General features: G+C 40.2%; 1 protein-coding gene across 15 annotated transcripts in view; it reads left to right on the top strand.

Annotated features, from left to right (window-relative positions):
* Positions 1 to 593: 593 nt before the first annotated feature.
* Positions 594 to 22,885, top strand: part of LOC103180507 (elastin) — a 49,014-nt gene continuing 26,722 nt past the window's right edge. For 14 of the 15 annotated variants that reach the window (XM_042338511.1, XM_042338510.1, XM_042338509.1 and 11 more), the window contains exons 1-20: positions 594 to 893; positions 6,169 to 6,237; positions 8,436 to 8,492; positions 9,026 to 9,145; positions 10,368 to 10,421; positions 11,129 to 11,188; positions 12,015 to 12,080; positions 12,832 to 12,861; positions 13,431 to 13,493; positions 16,114 to 16,140; positions 16,840 to 16,875; positions 17,511 to 17,546; positions 18,360 to 18,395; positions 18,698 to 18,730; positions 19,395 to 19,427; positions 20,193 to 20,228; positions 21,111 to 21,140; positions 21,480 to 21,512; positions 21,763 to 21,798; positions 22,672 to 22,710. In XM_042338511.1, coding sequence (XP_042194445.1) covers positions 830 to 893; positions 6,169 to 6,237; positions 8,436 to 8,492; positions 9,026 to 9,145; positions 10,368 to 10,421; positions 11,129 to 11,188; positions 12,015 to 12,080; positions 12,832 to 12,861; positions 13,431 to 13,493; positions 16,114 to 16,140; positions 16,840 to 16,875; positions 17,511 to 17,546; positions 18,360 to 18,395; positions 18,698 to 18,730; positions 19,395 to 19,427; positions 20,193 to 20,228; positions 21,111 to 21,140; positions 21,480 to 21,512; positions 21,763 to 21,798; positions 22,672 to 22,710 — 958 coding nt within the window. In that variant the 5' untranslated portion in view covers positions 594 to 829. The remainder of the gene's footprint in view (positions 894 to 6,168; positions 6,238 to 8,435; positions 8,493 to 9,025; positions 9,146 to 10,367; positions 10,422 to 11,128; positions 11,189 to 12,014; positions 12,081 to 12,831; positions 12,862 to 13,430; positions 13,494 to 16,113; positions 16,141 to 16,839; positions 16,876 to 17,510; positions 17,547 to 18,359; positions 18,396 to 18,697; positions 18,731 to 19,394; positions 19,428 to 20,192; positions 20,229 to 21,110; positions 21,141 to 21,479; positions 21,513 to 21,762; positions 21,799 to 22,671; positions 22,711 to 22,885) is intronic. The other variant, XM_042338505.1, reaches the window with a different exon arrangement.

Raw genomic sequence — 22,885 nt, 5'->3', positions numbered from 1 at the left:
AAACAACTTGCCAACAACTGAGTAAAACGGTGCCAGAGTGAAAAGGAGACCTTTGACATTAAGTGTTAAAACTGGTGCAGAGTTTTTGAACCATTCGTTCGGAGGATTGTCTGACCTCATTCAGGAAATGTTGGCTTGTTCTGCTCTGCAGACTTCACCTGAAAACATGGATTTATTGGTGAATATATTCAGTATTGCTTGATTGCATTAGAAACCTTCAATTATTGCACCTATTGCCCACAAAACGCACATTCACTACACTTTCGGGTCATCTATCTGATCCCAACAAATCAAATGTAAACTGGATAGATGGGTATAGATAGATTCTGATTCCTTTGTTAATGTGTGAAATGCTTTGAGACGTCTTGAAGACGTGCTAAGGCGCTATATCAAATGCAATTATTATTATTATTGTTATCTCACTTCAAACGGTGTACCACATAAAGCAGAGAACACAAATCGAATGCAGAATTACTGACAGTCTGATGTGTTGTCTCCCTGTGACTTGCATGACAATTTGCATTGCCTTATCTGGCTTACTCGCTATTCTCTATTCCTAATAAAATCTCAGAGTGCATGCAAACGACCTGGCAGAGAAAACAGACGCAATTGCTGGGATCTTGGCAGGGGCTGTGCAATGTTGGCAGGACTGGCCAGGAAAAAAAAACAACCGGAGAGAGAAGTGAAATGAGTTGTAGGACAGAGGGAGTCGGGTCCCTCACTAATTACGTATTGTCCGCATCTTACTCTTGCAAGTGGCAATTAGGGTCAAGTGAATAAAAGCGGCTGGAGTTGTGGTGAGTTGGTATTGTGCAGAGTGCCCGGGAAGATGGCTGTAACACTCTCACATGGATGCCTGTTCCTCACTCTCATTGCAGTATCTCTACAGGGAGGTGAGTGCTCCACAGCGCGGCTCCTTCCTCAGTGATCCCACATCGCGCTCTGCTCTGCTCTGCTCTGCTCTGCTCTGCTCCCCCTCTCTGCGCCGGAGCAGGGAGTACACCCTTTGCTTTTGGAGAGTTTGATCATTCTATACAAAGGGAGTTTGGCCGTTTCTCTGAGGAGACAATCATTTTTTTCCCCCTCTCCGCCTCTCTCGAAGCTCCGATTCTCAGCTCCGTCTCTCTCCCTGAAACGAACCCCAGGAGTTGTCTCGGTTTTAGTTTTCGTTTGCGGGGCTTTGCTCTGCAAACGAAAGTGCTGCGAAGTACAGCGCAGAGTGAGTGCATAAGTGTGGAGTTGGAGTTTGCATTCTGATCGTTAAGAATTCTGGAGATTTATCAACAAATGCTTAGGTGTGTGTGGGGGGTGTGTGTGGGGGGGTGTGTGTGTGTGTCTGTGTAACGGTATATCTGGACTGCGTCGCTTTGTAAGAGTGATGATGTTACATTTGCCTTTTTCTCTCAATCTCTCACTTTCCTGTGATTTTCCTGCCGCTCTGAGCATATATTTCTCGGTTTCTAAGCCTCTATCAATGTACATATCTTAATGAATGCATATACCTCTATTAATACTGTATATACACCACTATTGATGCATACGCCTATATATTAATGTATTCCTCTTTCTGTGGGTTTCTGTACTATACGCCGTGACTGAGTTGTCATGTGGACTGAGTTACTCAGTTACTGTCGCCGAACTCCCGATACTTTCCATAATCGATGTAACCAATAACTCTGACTTGTGAAGTGTAACTGAGGGTAAAGTGAAGATCTGATGATTTCCTAACAAATGGGTGGCGTGTGCATTGCAGAGCTGTGCAGTAAGACGGCCGTGTACCCACCGCCTTCTCTGCTCGGTGTGTATGTGCAGCATTACTGTGCAGATCCTCTGGCTATCTCACGGCAAACCACAGTCCCTCATTCGGCTTCTCTGTGCAGCGGCTATTTTGCACTTTAATCTTCCAGCTCATCATATTCATTTTACCCCCAAAAAATGTGGTCCCTCAGTCCACGGCTGTTGGTGGGGACGCCGCTGTGCACAATTGGCGGCCGCGCTCCCCCCCCCACACAAAATATACACTTTACAGTGTATTTTGTGAAGCGCTTTGAGACGTCTCGAAGACGTGACAAGCATTATATCAACAGGAAAGATTATTATTATTATAACTTCATACAAGAACCTGTACACTTACTGATTCCATACATGGAACTTCTCGATCATCGAGGACTGACAAGACCACTGTCCCATCATTCTGCTTTTTACCTGAGCGTTATCCACTGACATTCCTTGTAATGAATACACTAATCCCGTTTATAAAGGATTGTTGGGATGGAGTGTGTAAAGACATGGGTTGGTGGATGGATGTGGGTCTCAAGTTATTCAAATGAACTCGGTTCCGTTCCCTGTCGCCCAGACAAGTAGACACGTCGGCAATGGATTTGCTCAGAAGTTAATCCATTTGCTCAGATCAATGCACTTTCTCCGATCGGTGTCATGTTATATATATATATTATATGTTATATATGTATATACTGTGTCCGCTGTGGCTAATCCGAGTCTGCCATTGCTGGTGTGAAGTGCAAGCACCGCTGCTGTACCTCTCGGGGCAGAATGGATGCAGATACCCTCTCGGTCAGGAATGTCGGGCACAACAATAAATACTGTCTGTACATTCTTGCAAATTGCAATTTACTAAAGCTTTACTTGCAATCCAATCACCTCACACCGTTCAGGATAATTCAGAACGGGTCTTATTTTGCATTGCTGTTTTCTTGCTGAAGGTGGACATCATGTCAAGAGGAATTGGAAGTTGGCTCCATATAAATCCTGATTTTGATGGTTCTGTTTCTGACTCCAGAACTGAGACTCACTGTACCACCATTGCCGAGAAGAAGCCGAGCTATGCCAATGAAAGTTTGACTAAACGCACTCTTTCTCCTGGTCAATAGCTTTCCATTGCAGAGTAGAGAATCAGAATGAATTCCAAAGCTCTCAACAAAAGCTTATGGACGTGACTCAAGTGGTTGTGCAGCTGCTGATAGGACAGAAACCCCGAACGGCGGTCAATAACACAGGGAACGGGAAGGCAGTGCATACACCAGCGATCCAATTGCACTTATAAAGACGAATTCAGAAAAGGCCACAGGTACAGGACACACACACAGCGATCAGTGACACAACCCACAGCGAACATTCCTCACTGAGGGACGAGCGCCGCTCAGGGGATTATACGGGAAATTCAGGCGCTACTTTTCAAGGGCAGAAACTTCACATTGTGGTGGAGTTGATGTTTAACCTAAAGTCGGCTGTTGTTGTTTTAGTTATTGGTATATGGTAGACCCATTGTTTCTTATTTTCAACAGTAAGTGTCATCAAACCTTTTTTTGTTTGGTGGATTGAATAGTGTGTTGAAAGCGCTCTGAGACGCCGTCCGGCGGTGGAGGGCGCTATATAAATCCAAGTTGTTGTTGTTGTTGTTTAAACTGCCAAATCATTGTGGGGCCAAGTCTAAATGTTGTATTAACTAAAACGTAATGATGGTTAGAAACTGTGTTTTGTTCAGTGGTGTGAAGGTCAAATTAATAACTGATGAGGAAAATCAGTTGACATTGTCCACAAACCTCCAGTTCGGAAGATTACAGCAATAACAAATTACATTTGTACAGCGCCTTTTACATCAGGAGGAGTCCCAAGGCACTGGGCAGTCAGGGATCCAGACCCAGAGTGGTAAAGGAGGACAAGGAGACAGAGCGAACCTGGGTCACAGATGGACAGAATGTCATTCGTGACTTTGACCATTACTGTGAGCAATATCCTCACAACGCCAGTTTCCTATCCAACACCAATTTACAGTGAGAGAGTAATACTGAAAAGTATATTTGAGCTCATAGTTGGATCAGGGTTGATCAGGCTTAACAAACATTAAGAGTATTGGATTGTTAGTTGTATGTAAAGTTATACTGGGAAAAAAAATGAAGTTTAGAAAGCTGATGGAAGATTTGGATTCCAGAAAGCTCAAAGTTCTGCAAAGTGATGGAATACAGTGCTCTTGTTTGGCAGACTGCTAACAGTATGTAAGCTACACTGGGACAAGCTTAAAGCTGAGACCATATGACTCATGAAAAAGGCTGTGCTGCCCCAAATAGAAACCATACAAACATAGCCTTGATTCCAATTTACTATTCTGTACCTCTATAGATTAACGAGTGCATGAGATTGAGTATTTCTGGGGTTTTTTGGTATGTGAAAGCAGCAAACTCTACAGAGGCACTGTATTATTGGCAAGACAGAGGAAGGGTAATCTTGTTGAGCAACACTTTAATTGAGTGATTCAGTGATGTTAATTTGACCTCTGCACACACTGTCTGGAAATAGTCCCTTGCTGAATGAAGCAATAAATTGTATTAAAAACAGATTAGCAACCTAAGAGTAATAATTAAAATAATTTTGATTGAATATTAATATTCACAGAAGCTTGGCCTTGGGCCATCTGCTATTTTACAATCTTAATTCAGATTGCAGGTATTCATACATTTCTACAATTTGCAAATTTCACAAGTAGGACTTGCAGAGCAATCAGTTTATTTAGAGATCTATATTTGTCTATATTTATAATAATAATTCTTGCATTTGATACAGCGCTTTTCACGTCTTCTAGACGTCTTAAAACGCTTCACAGAATAGACTGTAAAGTGAATTGACTGTATATTTGTGGGTGAAACACGGCAGCCAATTGCGCGCAGCAGCGTCCCCACAAACAGTCGTGGATTGAAAATGACCAATTTATTATTGTTTTGTTTTGGAGGGATTATTATTAGGAGTGTGGAGTAAGGAAACTCACCCAAGGTTTCGCCCTCTGCCTGGAATTGAACCCAGGTGTCTCGCTTGCAAAGCGAGTGCTCTAACCACTGAGCTACAGGACTCCATTTATTAGTGTTTCATATTAGTATCTGTTAAAGATACAGCTGAGTCTAAAAACAATTAGTTTCAAATGGACAAAGTGTTTTAAACATAGCATTTATCTAAGTAAATGAGCTGGTTAAGGAAACATCAGGGCAAATGATCCTTACAATCCTTCACCTTCATTAAATGGACCAGCTTGGTCCAACAACATCAGCATCCATGGATGCACACTCCACCTTACTAAGCCAGTCCAGAATCTTGGCATCTTGTTTGACCCTCAACTATCCTTTCTACCCCCACATCCATGCCATGTCCCGCTCTGCCTTCCCCCACCTCCGCATCGTCACTCAGGTCCACCACTGTCTCACACCACAGACCGCCGAGACCCTCATTCAAGCATTCATTACATCCAGGCTCAACTACGCAAACTCCCTGATTGTCATCCTCCCCAACTCTTCCCTCAATAGGCTGCAGATCATCCAGAACTCTGCAGTTTTTGGTCAAAATCTCATAGATTGTGTGTTGCCTGTAATATAAACACGTAATACATGAGTAATATTCAATATTTATTTAGGGTTCAGTCTCTGATTCAAAAACATAAAAATCAGAAATAAATCCTGGAAAGTATCCTGATCCCAACAAACTCTTCCAGCTACTATGGCATATTCCTGCTCCCTTCCACTCCCCCTCATTTAATCCAGTTAATTACATTGAAGTAATTACATCACATCTCAGTGATAAATTGCTATATCTCAAATTCAAGGATTATTATTAATATGTTTGTAGAATAGTCAATAGTGAGGCATTGTATTTGCAGAATTTGGTGGTTGGATAGCAGAAATGACCTTTAAAGCTAGGTTCCGGATTTTAAATAATAGGTAGGTTTGTTTATTTTATCTAAAACACCTTTAGGTAGGAATAGTTCTACACAAGTCTTCTTGTCTCATTGTCTTCTATCTATCTCTGACATTGGTCCGGGGCAATCTACTAATGTGTTCTGCGCCAGGCTCAGGAATGCCCGAATATGGTATTCCAAGCATGAAATAATCCTTTAAAGGTTGATTGGTTAAATTCATATTATTGGGTGTGAAAGGACTAAATCCATTTTTTTTCGAATCTAAATCGCATCCCATTTATTAACAAGTTGAGAGTTTCCTAACCGTTTACTGCACAGTAACTGGAAGTAAGCAAGATTTCCTAATGACACTGGAATATTATTCATAATTTTTAAAAATATGAAGTAACATATAGTCGGCTTTGTTTTGTATACGTTATTAATCATTACAAAGTGTCTGTATAGTAACTGCTCTTTTGGTTTAACAGGAGTTCCTGGAGCGGGAGGAGTCCAGGGAACCTTAGGACGTCTCTTTCTTCCGAGCTCCTATTTCCGTGGTAAATGGTGCTAATTATTGTAACCACATTAAATTTGAATGTAAGAAGTCAATGTGGTATTGTGCTATGGAAAACAAAAGTGAGAAAGGCACATTAAGCATATTCTCAGAGGGGAAGTGGTTTTGACATCAACCCTTGCACCACAATGATATAATGGTTAAATTGGAGGAATTACACAGGTTAGTCATAGCGAAAATCACCTCTGTGGAGCTGGTCTGTAAAATCAACATTATACATAGAGTGGATAGTGCCAACCTGAATTTAGATGAATCAATTGAAGAGTTTATTAGACTATGGAGGAATTATGCTCCAAACTTGTTCTACTTCTGGTGCCCAACTGCTGGATTGGATTTGCACAGCCAGTATACATAGTTATAGTTCAGGGTAAAGTGGGCTGCCTTATTACCTATCATTATCTGCCTTTCAAGAGCAAGTTCCGCTAGCACAATTGTTAAGAATGACTGTACACATCTGGTGGAACACATGTACTATGTCCACATTTTACTTTCTCTTAATGGACGCCAGGAGCTTCCTTTGCTCACGATCCAACTTCAGAGCAGTTGAACTGGAGGTTGAATCTGAGCAAAGGGTTGGCCCTAAATCAATCTGGATATTGTATTATTTACTAATCCTGTGAATCTCACATATTTGACCTCAAATGGTGGTTACCAGCTGTTCCATTTGGAAAATACTAGGAAGTTTTAATACAGAAAAAGGCCACTGGACTGTGTACTCTAATTCTAATTCCCTGCACCTTTCCATTTCCCTGCACTTTTCTTTTATCCTTTAATATTATTTGGGAAGAGTCCCAGTGATTGGTGTCCGGCGTGGAGGGTGCTATATAAATCCAAGTTGTTGTTGTTGATGTGCCCTTCCAAGTCCTACCGATGAGGCTGGGGCAGTGTTGTCATCAACAGAGCCCTGGAATACTGTGGATCTTCCTGGCTCAGGAACTGGACTACTGAACTGCCACAGAGGGTTGTCTCGATTTTGACATTCATTGACCTGAAACATTAACAATTGAAACGTTCATTAGACTAAGGAGAAATCGTGCCCCAATCTGTTCTACTTCTGGTGCCCAACTGCTGGATTAGATTTGCACTGTACCAGTACATATTTGTGGGTAGGGATGAAGTGGGCTGCCTCGTTACTTTGAAGCCAGCTCAGCTCCAAGGGGATCCCAATACCCCTCCCCCTCCCCCCCCAACCCACTCCCCCTTCCTTTCACTGACCCCCAGAGAGATAGTCACTACTTGGTCATTTGACAAAAAGTTGAATTGCATTCCAGCATCTGCTTACTATTTAACATCACCAGTATCCTGTCATCTTAGGCTCTACTGCCAAATAAAGAGCAGTCACGGCAGCTGGAGAGCATCTGGTGTGCAGCAGCCACTCTGCCCATCTTGTCTTGCAGGCAAATGATGAATGCTTCATAAGCACAGTTCATATTATTGGCTCAAATAGACTGTTTTGTTGAGACTGCTCTATCACTTTTGAAGTAGGGCAATAGTCAGAAATTCAAGCCCGCCAAGTACTGTACTTACTTAAGACAAATTCCATTAAATTATTGCTGTCTTGCCATCTCTTCCCTTCAGCTTTAGAGTTCCATTTCCAGAAAGACGCAAGCTTGAGATGTTACTATATAATTCAGATAAGTGGTGATAAATTATTAGAGATGAAAGGCTGTGTTATCCCATTGGAGCAGAATCCAGTCAGTGCCATGGAATGCCAATGCTTTGATTGCAGACTGCAATGGACTATGATTACCAAAAGTATTTTTTGAAGAAAATGCATTTTGTGATTGAGGTTAGAGATGTCCGTTGCTGTGGAAATCAGCTTCTGCTTGATCTCACAATTCAGAATATTCACTGCTCCATATAAATCGTGATTCCATTTGACCAAACTACATGTGATTTTCACTGCAGTGAAATTCAATGAGGAATTTGGAACAAAAAAAGATGTGGTCACTCAATTCACAACTGTTTGTGCACAATTGACTGCCATGTTTCACCTACAAAATACACGGTCACTCCACTTTAAAATATAATCTGTGAAGCGCTTTGAATTGTTCCAATGACGTGATAAGGTGCTATATCAAATGCAAGAATTATTATTATTTATTATTAATGCTTCTCTACCTACAAGCCCAACTTTAAGGTTTTTGATAATGATTATCCTTTATTCTATCTTCTTGACAGGGGGAAAGGTTCCTGGAGTTGGTGTATTACGGCAACAAGTACCTGGTACAGGAAAAGGTAATATTGTAATAGCCCTTACGTTGGGCATAGCATTTTTCATATCAGGAGGACGTTTCAAAGCGCTTCCCAGGATATACTATAAAATGGGTGTTTCGCGGGTGAATACTTCCACCAATTCGAAGATGAGGTAGTTTGAAAAATCACAGCAGAACAGGGAATAAGATCACTTTTGTTTTAAATTAATTTCAGTCATTCATAGTATTAAAGCGGCATGACGATTGGCCCCGCTTTTGGAGCTTGAGGGGAGGGAGGGTCAGGGTTTGTCAATTCTGTGCACAGGTATGTGTGAGTCTATGCAACTCTTACTGTATGAGTGGCGGTAAATTTAGCTTTCCATATTGCCATCCTGGCAGATGTCCTAATGAGAAGGGAGTAAGTCCAGCTGTGATGGGTGGCCACTTTTGTGTCCAGGGCTGGCAATTGATGGAGTTTGTCCAGAATACTATAACACCACCAATCTCATTTTCATTCATACCGTTTGTACTTTTTGTTGGCCCTGATTTTAAATCTTTTCTTTCATCAACAAATAGGATTGCCTGGATATGGGCAAGGAGCAGCATACCCTTACCAAGGAGCAGCATACCCTTACCAAGGAGCAGCATACCCTTACCAAGGTGGAACTGTACCTGGCGGTGGGTTAGCTGGTCTCGGTACGAGTCTTTCGTTTCATTGATTCACCTCAGGCGCTGACAGTATCACCATCCATGTTGCACACTCAACCTTGCTAAGCCAGTCTGGAACCTTGGAATCTTGTTCGACCCTCAACTATCCTCTCTACCCCACATTAACGCCATGATCCGCTATGCCTTCCCCCACCTCTGCAACGTAGCCAGGCTCTGTCACTGTCTCACACCGCAGGCTGCTGAAACCTTCACGCACACCATCATTACATCACAGCTTGACTATGCAAACTCACTGCTTGTCAGTCCTCCCCAACTCCTCATCCAGAACTCCGCAGCCTGTGTCCTCTCCCGCACCAGGCTCCGTGACCCTATCAACCCCATCCTCGCCTGACTCCACTGGCTTCCCATCACACAGAGGATACAGTTCAAGATCCTGGTCCTCACCTTCAAAGCTCTCCATGGTCTTGCTCCCCTCTATCTCTCCGACCTCCTAACCCCCTACCATCTCGTTCGCTCCCTTCGCTCAGCGGGCTCTGGCTTGCTTCACATCCCCCGCCTCGCTCATCCCACTATCAGCGGGTGGGCCTTCTGCCACTCTGCACCCACCCTCTGGAATTCCATCCCGCAGTCCCTCCGTCTCGCCCCCTCCCTTGGCATCTTCAAGACCCACCTCAAGACCCTGAAACAACCATCTTCAATTACAACCAAATTTACTTCCAACAAATGACCTGCAACAAATGTAGAGGGTACCACCCACCTGGAACATTAACCTCAACATTTCCATGCGCAGGAACACCTGTTATACCCCTTCCTCATCAATGGATCCTCCACTTGGGGAGGAGATGGAAAGCATATTTGTGTTGTAAAAAAGTGTTGTGAAAGACTTTTCAAGACAAATATTAAACAAGGCAGCCTTCCAGTTAGAAGACAGTAACTTTCTTGTTTATCGCTTACAAACTGATTGGGTGATTGCTTTCAAACTGAATGAATCATGATCATTGAAAACAATTTGTCATCCGACAAGAGAGACAGATCAATGTACAAAAAGTGACCAGCGTCTGCCTGGCTGACCAAACAAAAAAGGAAGGATGGGTGTCATCATCTTCATTGGTGTTTTTTATCTGATTATGATCTGAATTGATCGTATATTCAGTCTTCCGCCAGCAATTTTGAGGAACTTGCAAGCCTATGGGTGGGCAGAATATGTGGGATGTGTGATTAATAATTACTGATCTTTGCTTTTGTGTAGGTGCAGCAGGATTACAAGCTGCAGCCAAAGCAGCTAAAGCAGCTAAACGTGCAGGTGCGAACATTTAACTGGCGAAACACAGAATATTAACAATAAATATCCACTGTTGGGATATTTAGGGTAGTCTGCACTACCGCTGTAGGGTAGTCAAACAAAGTTAGGTTCAGAAAAGAGACTGAAAGTGAGTTTGGATCTTGTATTATGAATCGCATAAACATTGAGATTGTGTTCTCGATCCCATATTGAGGCCACAAATATACAGTCAATCCACTTTACAGTATATCCTGTGAAGCACTTTGGGACGTCTCAAAGATGTGAAAACCGCTATATCAAATACAAGTATTATTATTGAGAGGTACATACAGATATAACATATATTGACGTGAGGAAACCCTATGAAGTCGGGGAAAGACTGTAATACTGTACTTTCTTTGAATTGTTCCAACTCATACCTCCCTAGATATTACAACACTCATTAATTAAACCAGCTGGTCTTGACATTGTAAGGCACTATATCAAATGCAAGGATTATTATTATTGTTGTTATTATACATGTATAATATTATACCAAATACTAATCTTGCAGCCAGTTAATAATAGTGAATGGTAATAGTTGAATTGTTAATGATATTGAGCCAGGTGTTCCAATGATTGGTGGCACTGGGGTTGTCCCTGCTTAATGCAGCCTCCAGTTATTGATATCATGGGTGATTATGTTCTATTTATAATATGTCCTTGTAACGCTGACTGTGTTGTCACAGGTGTTGGTGGCATTCCAGGTGCTGGGGTTCCACGCGCAGGTGTTCCTGGTGTTTATCCAGGTATGTGCATGCGGGTGTATTAGTAAATGCTAATGTGGACAGTATCGCTGGCTCCAACTACTGTGATCTGTCATCAGACTGAATTGTAGTATGTTCAGCATGGCTACCGGGACTGCTGGTGTAATCTATAATCCTGATTGCTGAAAATACATTCTCAGATATTGATGCTGCAGTATCATTTCAATCATTGCTCATAAATGGTGGTGTGTATGTTCTTCATACTTTAGCTAGTTATTGCAGTGATTACTGATCCATGCGTTGGGTTCAGTTGTTCATACGGCAGCCAGTCACTGCATTATTGATTCATGTGTTGTTTAGGTTTACCGGTTCTGCAGTCATTATATCAAACTCTTTCTGACAATACTGAGGATAGGAAACCCATTAGTTTTTAGCCTGAGATTCCTTGCTCTACCTCTGTTTCTCTCAGGAATGTCATAAAGTTCAAAGTACTAAGGCTTCTTGAGTTCACCTCTCTTTAATTTCACTTCTTATAGATTCATTCCCATTAGGTAATGCAAGATCGCAGTGCACCTTTCATGTTTGCTCCTTGATGTTTGGGAGCTTTTATCTCTCTATCTCTCTCACTTTCTAATGGGAATGTAGCATTCTACTTTGGATTGCTGTTAGTTACTTTGAATTAAGATAGATGCAAGCTATGTTTTGTACATCAGTATCCCAGATGGACAGATGAATGCCACTGGAATGCCTGTGTACAGGGACACTAGTTCTGTTTCTGATAAAGTATATCTCTTAAGACTATAAAAAGCTAAAGGCCGTTCCTTTGAAATGCTTCTAAAGTCTTTGCTCCTCTGATTTGTGTATCCAGGGAGGAGTCTTGGGCTTGGTGTTCTTCCTGGTGTCCCAACTGGAACTGGTTTGAAACCTAAAGCAGGTGCAAATATTATATTGATTATTATGTCCTTTTTAATACAAGTCATTGTAGTCTAATATGACATTGCTCTACAACAGGAGGAATACAGTGATATAATATTCTTTGCAATATCACAGGGAAGATTACCGTGAAATCAATGGGCTGATATTTATTTGTTAGCAGCTCTTCAAGATTTCTAATTGTACCAGTAATACAGGGCAGCCTGTATTACAAGCCCATCCCCCCATCATGTCCTACAGTCCTGCAAGAACCAGAAGTGCAGTACATTAGCTTCTGGTACTGACTAGCTAGTTTCCCAAGCTAAAGCCTGTCCGATTTCCAAATTGTCATGTCGCTGCTGACATTGCCTTCTGTGCAATGTAGAAGGTACATTGAATTTTATCACAGAAATGCAGATGTATACATCTTGTCCATGGTTTGTAATGAATTCACTCCATGGTTGGGAAGACATAAGTGTTCAGAGTGGTGTCATGGTTGAGGAAGTGGTTCAATGAAAATAATTCATCATCCTTCTGGGTTACCTTAAACCTAAGCTTGTAGAAGGTTGACTGAGGAAGTGGGGAAGGGGCCTATGATGAGGCACTTGTGCATTATTCGGGAGTTAGCTTGATGGATTTCATTCCCGATGTCATGCTGTTCAAGTTTTTTTTTATTCACTACCTATTCTGGGGACTGATATGTACATTGTTTCTTGTATAAAATCTTTTGGTTCGTCATTGCATTTCCTAATTAATTGTGGTTGGTGTTTCAGGTGTTGGTGGCCAGTACGGATACCCAGCAGGTAAAAACATTTCTCAGTCAAGCCAAATATTAAAGCTTGTTAGCCACAATATTTCTGTTACTGTTCTTTGTAATGGTTTGTATAGAATAGTGTTTTGACTTCCTGTCAGAAAGAGACTAAAATAATCCACCTGATGTTTTATTTTATTATTCCATGAAGCTAGAATTCTACCAGTGAAGTACCTGTTACATGAATTAATCCTGATAAATCATTCACACATTTAAAAAAGAAATTCATGACTGGAATTTTGGTTCACTGCCATTCCTAAGAGTCAACAAATGCAATTCTTTTGGTTTAGAGATTACAGATAGTATCTTGAATCGCCCTCAGTTGATCAGCTGGTAAATAGTCAGCATTGTATTCTATGAGCATTCTTAGTTACCAAAGAGACCCAAAATGTGAGCAAATGGGTAAAGGTCACATAGTGTCCTACCATTGTCCTTCTCCACAGTCTACAAAGGAGGATTGGGATATTGGGTATATTGTTCCAGCTAAAATCTCCGCTGTACAATATGCAGAGTAGGTGTGATACTTAAGTTAATATAAGACTTTGGTCCTCTTTCTGAAAGGTTATGGTGGCTTTGGAGTAGGAGTACCCGTTGGTTATCCAGTGTTCTCTCCTAAACTACCAGGTAAGAACAGTGGATTTTGTTCTTTATATAATAATCACATGTGTTGTTGAGAGTCGGAGGTGTGAAGACTGGGCTTCAGTAAAATATGCCTTGTCCTAATCTATGAATTATTTTTTAAAAATCCAGACATGTCTACACTCTGTTTAATTTCAACAATGCTTTTAGTTAACGGGAAAATAGATTAGTTAAATGCTTTCTGAGTGCTGCCGTCCCGTGTGACGGTGATCGTTTGTGTAATGTCTGTGTTTCCTATCATCACTTTCAGTCGGTGTATTACATTGTGTGAGTGATCTCACTGTTTGCATTTAAACATTTAAATTGTTTTAAGTTTCTTATGGAAACCTCTCATACTCTCATTTGCTCTGCAGAGGTGCAGCATTGTTATTGCAATTTGTTTAAATTAAAGTTAGCAAAGTTATCTATTGTACAATATAAATTTACATTTATAAGTGTCTTTCATGTTGGGAGGACACTCCAAAGGCGCTAAGCAGTAATGGCACCCAAGCTGAGGTGGAAACCGAGGAGGGACGTGAAAGATAACTGAAAGTTTGATCAAAGTGATACAATACAAAATTACATTTGTACAGCGCCTTTCACACAGGAAGGATGTCCCAAGGCACTGGACAGTCAGGGATTTGGACCCGAGCTGGAGGATTGAGATCAGGGAGGACGGAGGTAAAGGAGGGTAGGAGAGTGGCTGAGGGTAGGTCTTGAGATGGACCTTGAATGAGATGAGGGTGGAAGCGAGTCAGAGGGACTCTGGGATGGAGATCCAGATAATTAGGGCTGTATTTTATAAGTGCTGGAACCCAGCAGTGAGGAGGATGCCTTTTGTCTGAAGAATGTTGACGTCCTTAAAGGTAGGTAATAGTGATTCTCATTCATAGAATGAAGAGGACAGTGCTGGTAGGTAATTTTTTGTTCAAAACAGGCTTTCCCTGATTCTTAAGAAAAGTATCTTAAATGCTTAACACAAACTCAAAACTTTTCTTACCTTAGTTTATAGCTATTATCCCCACTCTGGTTACCTGGGGCAAGGGTTCCAGCGTAGAATACTGCCTGGTATGTCAACAGCTTCTCAATGGCTGCACATTTTGATTAAAGCTTCTATAATTCAGTGAGGACTGTATTGGCTTGTTTCCAAAGCTGCCGGTGATGGGATGTTACTGCATTTCTTTCACAAGTAGGAATTGTCCGTTTCTAATGCATGGCAAACACACAGGCAAGTTTGGAAGGATAAGGCATTTGTTACTTGTACAAATTTAGTACTGCAAAGGATGAAGAGTTCATAACTCACACGGTGATGCTGCCTCAAAGGAATTTGGAAGGACTTTTTCCAGAGTGAAAGAAATGTGGAAACACCTCCACGTCCCTTTGCCTCTCTGAAATTGGGTTAACTGTGCTTCAAGTTAAACCCCTTAACACTCAGGTCAAGTCAAACTTCTTGTATATTAGGATCTCCCAGCATTACTGTATGAAGAGCACTGCCAATTAAGTGGTTGAAACTGTTTTTATTGTAAAAGTCACTGAATAATGACATTGACAACAGCTGTAGCTTAGCAATGACAAATGAAGCTATTTTGTCACAAATGTTTTTTTAAAAAAACTAAGTGAAATGTAAATTGTACAAATCTACATAAAATGACAATGTAGATAGTGAGAATAATAATCCTTGGATTTGCTATAGCGCTTTTCTCGTCTTCTCAACATCTTAAAGCGCTTCACAGAATAGACTGTAATCTGCAAGATTCTAATCAGCAACATTCAATTGGCACACAAATCTTCCTCCACTTGGCATTGTTTGGCAAGTTAATGAAAATGGGCATTTTGAGCAGTTGTGGTTAAAGTAAATCACAGTATTTTAAGGTTCGTGATTTGCCTGCAGTGAGAAATAAAATCTTGGCAGCAATGATGTGAGCTGAGGCTGAAGATGGGTTGGTGTGGGAAATATAATTCCCACATGGGTAAAGTATGTGATCCTGTTTTATATAAAGTCATAATTAATATTAATAATTGCCCATTAACATTCATAATTCTATCTGGATTTTGCTGAAACAGTCTTAAGTCTACAACCAGGATTGGACTCTAATAACATTAGGATGTTACTCATTGCTTTAGACTATCACAGGTTATGGACAACTCAGAACATACATTTGGGCTAGTGTTTCCTAATATAGTTTAAGGAAATGACTGTTAGTTATGCAATTAATTCTGGTCTTAGATGCAAAACTGCTTTGGAAATGGCGTTGTGAATTATTTTACTAACGTTCCAGACTGGAAAATCAGTAAGCAATGATGTACAAGATATGAAAATTGCTATAAAGAGCTAGGCACTAGCACAAATTCAACAACGTTAACTGCCTAGAGCCTGGATAACTATGCATCATTGCAGTTAGATTAAACCCAGCTCAGACTGACCTAAAACAGTAATGGATGTTTTAATGAGTTGTGTTCATCAGGTCTCACTGTGAACTGAAACCTTCACTGGTTTTTCAACTTTCAACTCTGCATGCTGCATTTTATAACTGATTTTCAGGCATACTGCTGGGTCTAATCTAATCCAGTCTGAATTTTACTATTAAACTGTATCTGATATTCGTTTTTTAATATATTTTTACAGGTGGTTATGGGATTCCCTACAGCTCTGGTGGGTGTATGTTTTCTTGATACTGATTTTAATATTGAAATAAGAAAACATTTTAAAAAGTACAATCAGTCTGACATTGTAATATATTTGTATCTTTCAATGCAAGACATGATACTGAAATTGTATCTCCTGGTTATTCAGAGAACTTGTGCAAGGTTGACTATGCTGCAGTCTCTCAAAGACCTTCAATGTCATCAAAAGTGGTAGATTACTGAAATGCCTCTGCCTTCTCCTCCACAAAAATGTTTTTATTTGGAAAGTTAGTCTTCAAGCTGATCCCGGGATATAATCCTCATTTTAAAAGTAGAATTGGTAACGTGCTTGCCTATGATACTTTACATTTATATAAAGCCTTTCACACTGGGAGGACTTCCCAAGGCTGTGAGATCAAGCCCCTTGTGGGACTTTGAGCTCATAGTCTAGGCTTGCACTCGCGTGTAGTGCTGGTAGAGTACTTTGAGTGCTTTAGTGTTTAAACCATTGATGAAGGGCTGTGTCAAAAACATTACCTCAGCTTTTCTGTTGAACTGCTATGGATTTGCAGCTTTTATAATTTATTTTATGTCCTGCTGAGTAGACTGATTTCGTGGTTTTTTTAATAACTGAATAAAAACTATTATTAATTGTTTGACCTGAATGGGAAAGATCTCATTGTTAAATCTATTCACTTGCTAATTTCTAACTGTCTTGTTTTCCTAGCATTTGGTCCAGGAGCGAGACCTGCCTATCCAGGGGGTAAGCAATCTATTTTATTTTCTATTGTTTGCATGCTCTCTTATATATTGTGCATCTTCACAATATAGTACATGTTCCTCCCCCCCCCCCCCCCCCGACCCCAGGACAAGCAAGTGGTCAATACATTTTGAGCAAATTCACATCTACAGAACTGGCAGGTAGATAATAATAATAATAATAATAATCCTTGCATTTGATATAGCGCTTTTCACGTCAGGAGGACGTCCCAAAGCGCTTCACAGAACACACTGTAAAGTCAATTGACTGTATATTTGTGGGCGAACGCGGCAGCCAATTGCGCACAGCAATGTCCCACAAACAGTCGTAGATTGAAAATGACCAATTTAATTATTGTTTTTTGGTTTTTTGGAGGGATTCTTTTTTGGAGATGCTTCATTGGGACATTGGCTGCTTTCACAAGCAGTTAATTCAATCCTGAAGATTTCTAATTAGTTTGTAAACAGCAATCTCCACTTATATAACACCTTTTTTCTTGTAAGAAAATGTCTTTGAGAGCATTAAACCAGAACCGCTCCTTCAGCACAACTCCCAGGAAAAGACTTTAGAGACTTGGGAAACTTGACTTTTAGTTCAGCTCTACTCTATTTACAGCAAGGTTTGTTTTTTCATTCCAGGTGGATATGCTGGAGCTAAAGCTGCTAAATATGGAGGTAAGTCTTATTCTAACGCTTTTTAAAATGAGCGTGTTCTCTTACTGAAGAAAATAGTTAGCTTTAAAATTTACAAATTAAATTATACATTGCCACCAACTCGGAGCTCATTTATAATGTTATTGATATCAATGACTGTTCAACTACCTTTTGAAGTGCTGGAGTTTGTGCTGTAGAGAGTGTAGGGAAAGCCTCACTGGAACAATGTACTTTATGAAGGACCAATTGGCTATCAAGTAGGTATTTTAATAGGCAAATGTAACCAAGCACACAGTTTGCAAGAATGATAAATTCTGCTATATGTGTGATATTATCCATGGAGAATCCACATGTATAGATATGAAGGGAGAGAAGATGAACATGAAAGTGGGTGCCAAGGATATGTAACCCAATCAGGGAGCTGGAAGCAAATCATAGAATCATACAGCACAGAAGGAGGCCATTCGACCCATCGTGTTTGTGCTGGCTCTTTTAAAAGAGCTGTCCAAATCAATCCCGCTCTCTCCCCATAACCCTGCAGACTTGTCCTTTCCCAAATAATTATCTACTTCTCTCTTAAAAGTTGTTATTGAATCGGCTTCCACCAACCTTTCAGGATTCTTTTCAAATGGATGTCAATAATGCAAAGCTTAAGATTGTAGATGAATGGTACCAGAGAAATAATGGCATGGAAACTTTTAACATCAATCTCTCAGTCCTGATATAAAGCATTAACCCTCTAAGTTACAGATGAGGGTGCTACCAACTGAGCCATTTTCGCCATAATTAATGGACTATCTTGGTCACTCTCCCATTCTTGTGCTTCTATCTGAGGTGTTCCTGGAGGAGTTCAGCCTGGAGGTGTTGCAGGTACAGTAATTTAATTGGGAATATTATATAATTACTATAATGGTATTATTTTACATTGATCAGATATCACCATTTCACAATTATTGAATGCCATTGTCTGGTGCTTAGACAACCAATGAGAACAGGAGTGACAGTGGAATGAAGCTCACCAGATGCACATTCCATTTAGGATGTTAAATTAAAAACAGTCTAATCTCGTGCTTAGAGCACATTCCCTGTCTGAAACAGTCCAATACCATCGTGCAGACCCAGTTGTTTGAATATCTTGTTAATTATTTTTCTATCCTGTGCTGATCCTGCAGGTGGTGTCAGGCCTGTCCCTGGAGCTTACCCAGGTAATGTTATAATGTCTCATTGAAGATATTTTAGGCGATGTAATTAAGGCGAATCCTTAATTTCAAGCCTATTTTATTAATGACAGTATAAGGTGTATCTTGTCAAGTGTCAGAGTCCAGTGTCATTTGATTTTGTTGCAGGAGCTGTCCTGAGAGCTTACCCGGTAATTTGCTCTTATGAAGAGTTTTGTTGAAGGGTGTTTTAATGAAAAAGAGTCACCTTAATTATTGTCAGTCTCACAGTCATGACTGTAAGAGTTCAATATGGATAATGTGTCATTAAAATTCCTTGTGAAATCTGAGGCAAAATCACAACATTCAAGGAGACTTTGAGAAACAACAGGTGTGGACAGAGGCAGTGAAAAGGTTGTGGACCTCTGGAAAATAAATATTATAATAATATATTTATTTTGTTGATATATATTGACTTAAGTTTGCAAACATGGCCGCTAACTTGTATGAATATAATAAATATTATGTTAGTTATCAACAGCCTTCTGTAATTTGTTCAAACATTATTCTATTATGTGTTTCTTATTAATGGCAACTATCTACATTTAATAACTGTCAAAGCATGTATATTGCTCTAAGCATAAATCCACTGTTATATTTGCAGAATCACAGTTTTATTTAATAATTGTAACTATCCTGTGCTGATTTTCAGGTTTTCCAGGAGCTGTTCCAGGACCTTACCAAGGTAATGGCATCTTCAGATGTGACATTTTATGAACTGGCCATAGCATTTATCCATTGGCAGTTGGACCTTCAGCCTCTCTGCCCCCACCCTCTGGAACTCCATCCCAGATTCCCTTTGCCTCCCTCCTTCAAGGCATGCCTCAAGACCCTCCTGTTCGACCATGCCTTCGCCCATCCAACTACCCCCTATGCCCTCCACCCTCGCTGATCCCAACCCTCCCCCCCTTGTTTTAATATCCTATTAATTGTAATTATCCTGTGCTGATTGTGCATGTGTCCCGGGAGCTTATCCAGGCAATGGTGTCTCTCAGTGAAGACGTTCTACATTGGTTTAGGAGGTTTAAATGAGAAGGTGTATGCTTAGTAATGAGTTTTACAATGCAGATTGTAATGGAATCCATTCACACATTAAAAACCGTCTGCCAAAATTTTCTAGAGATTTGATTTAAATAAAATTAAGAAATATTTCAAAAATGATGTTTCTCAGGAATGGTGTGCCGCATTGGTATTGGAGAACCACAGAAGTGCACTAATTGGGACTGGCCCCTATGTAGATATGATATAATTTATTGTGTTAGTGTGTTCTCTTCCTGTGTGCGCGCACTTGTGTGTGTGTGTGTGCACATGTGTGTGTAGATATTCCTTAGCATCTCCCTCATCTTAATTAGCACCAGGAAAGCATTAATTAACACCATACAATTTTCACCAATGTGCTATCTTATTAAGACAGTCTCTTCTCTTTCACATTGATCCTCTGTTATTGCAGGTTTATATGCTGGAGCTAAAGCTGCTCAATACAGAGGTAATTCATTCTACAATACCACAAAAATGTACTGACCTCAAAAGTGAGAGGATGTTAATCTCCATGTGTCCCACCATAATGTGAATGAATCTTGAGGAATGTCAGTCAGGGCGCCAGAGGAAACATGGTCTTATTGTCTACGAGGCTGGCACTCAAGTGCCACACTGGGTTAGAACTGGATTACTGGATCATTGTATGAGACGTAAATCTAAGGTCCTGTCTAAATGGTGGAATTAAAGATTCCAGGACATAACTTGAAAAGAGAATGAAATTTCTTCCGTTGTGCTAAACAATAATCCTTCAGACTAATTGTTCACTCACCTCATGGCTGTTCGTGGAGCATTGCAGTCTGGAAATTGGCTGCTGTGCTTGCCTTCAAAAAAACAATCACTTCATTTGACAATAATTATGATAAAATACTTTGGGATGTTATGAGTGCTCTAAGTTCTTTCTTTATAATTCATACAAGCTCACAGAGCTGATAAACAAACATGAGTCTCTGATGATCAAGAATTCCTGCCTCTCGTGGTTGACCAAATCATCCTGTTAGTTAAGCTTTAACTTGTCTAAACAATACAACATACAACAAATAGTATAATGTTGTGTCAACATAGTTTTGTTTCAGGAATCTGTGTAAGCAACTAACAGGAGAAAGAAAATGTTCCAAGTGTAGAAGGATTTCCTTTTGAAATTTCCTTCAGATACTCAAGATCCAGAAAAGAATCAAAGCATAACTTTGATGCAACTTTTCACAAATATTTATGAATGGCATTAACATCTGAAACTATTCAATATTTATACTTGATGCTCTCAGTCTTACATGGTGATTTAATGGACCAATTCAGTGTATTGATGTCTCAATTCCTTGTGTTGCTGATGCAGGTGTAGCAGGAGGTGTTCAGCCTGGAGCAGGTACAGTAACTTGTTATTGGTTTATTTTAGACACACAATCTTTCAGATAAAGACTAGAGCTGAGTGACTCACAAGAGGCCAGCTTTCATGGATTGTATTGAAGAGTCCAGTTGTGTATTCAGTGATAATGGTATATTTCATGTTAGCAACAGCCTAATGCGATTTGTTGAAACGTGATTCTGTTATTTATTATTTGTTCCTTATTAATGGCAACTATCTACATTGAATAACTGTCAAAACATGTATCTTGTACTAAATGTAAATTCACTGTCCTATTTGCTGAATCAATGTTGTGTTTAATAACATATTAATTGTAACTCTCTTGTGCTGATTGTGCAGGTGTTCCAGGAGCTGTCCCAGGACTTTACCCAGGTAATGGCATCTCTCAATGACGACGTGTTACATTAGACCAGGTTTAAATGAGCAGGTGTACGTTTGGTTATCAGCCGTTTTACAATCCAGCGAGTAATGAAAACATTCACACAATAGGAACCAACAGGCAACACTCTCTATAGATTTGATCTTAATAATGTACGTAATTACAAATTGTTTCAGGAATGTGTGGTGCTATTGATATGAATAACAAACCGTCTCAGATTCACACAATCTGCTTTTATTGCAGGTCAATATGCTGGAGCTAAAGCTGCTAAATATGGAGGTAAATTGTTCTCCTTCTGTTGTCACATTCAGTCGCTGCCTTATACACCCATTCACACCTTCAATGTGTAAATATTTTCTGCATTTATGTAAATTCACTCACCTCAAAATTGATAAAATGCTAATCTTCACATGTGGCACATTCATCAATTGGATACAGGACTGTCGGCTCCTGTTGTATCTTGTGTCAGTCAGGGCTAGTATCAAAAAGGAGCCGTAATAATAATAATATTAATACTTTCATTTGATATAACACTTTTCATGTTTTCTGGACGTCTCAAAGCTCTTCACAGAATATACTGAAACATGAATTGACTGTATGTTTGTGGGCAAAGCACAGCAGCCGATTGCGCACAGCAGTGTCCCACAAACATTCGTGGATTAAAGTCACCAAATTATTATTGTTTCTTTTCTTTCTTGAGGGTCTATTATCAGACGTGTGGAGTAAGGAAACTTGGCCAAGGTTTTGCCCTACTGGGCATTGAACCCAGGTCTCTCGCTTGCCAGTCAAGTGCTCTAACCACTGAGCTACAGGATATCAGAGTATACAATTAACAATATTGCAAGGGGCATCTAATGTGTAGAGTATTACTATACCACACATGGACATGTCAAACGTGATTGTGAGGGACGAGAATTGTTTATAATAATAACCATTTGTGCATCAATACTGAACAAACATGGTCACAGAAATATCCATTGTTCTGGTGTACTTGAAGCAATTTGGAGAGATAATAATCAGTTTCCCAACATGTCTTTGACTGTCAGCTTCAGCTACAGAATCAATCCTCACTCACTAATCACCAAGCTCCCGCCTGTTAGTGTAAAGGATCCATTTGCTGTATTAACGTCTATATTTCATATGCTGCTGCAGCAGGTGTTCCAGGAGGAGTTCCGGGTGGCATTGGGACAGGTACAGTAACCCATTCTCAGTGCGGTTTACTGCGCAGTCTGTTCGGAAGCTCTGTTGTTGCTATTCTCTATCTGATTCTGTTAATGACACTGTGTCTCCAAATCACAGATATCAAACGGTTGAAGTGACTGTAAGAGTTACATATAACATAGTTGAATCTCTTTGCCAGTTACAG

The sequence above is a fragment of the Callorhinchus milii genome, unplaced genomic scaffold (assembly GCF_018977255.1).
Source record: "Callorhinchus milii isolate IMCB2004 unplaced genomic scaffold, IMCB_Cmil_1.0 Scaffold10, whole genome shotgun sequence".
Lineage (NCBI taxonomy): Eukaryota > Metazoa > Chordata > Chondrichthyes > Chimaeriformes > Callorhinchidae > Callorhinchus > Callorhinchus milii.
The sequence above is the reverse complement of the archived record's forward strand: the minus strand, read 5'-3'. Positions and strand labels throughout refer to the sequence as shown.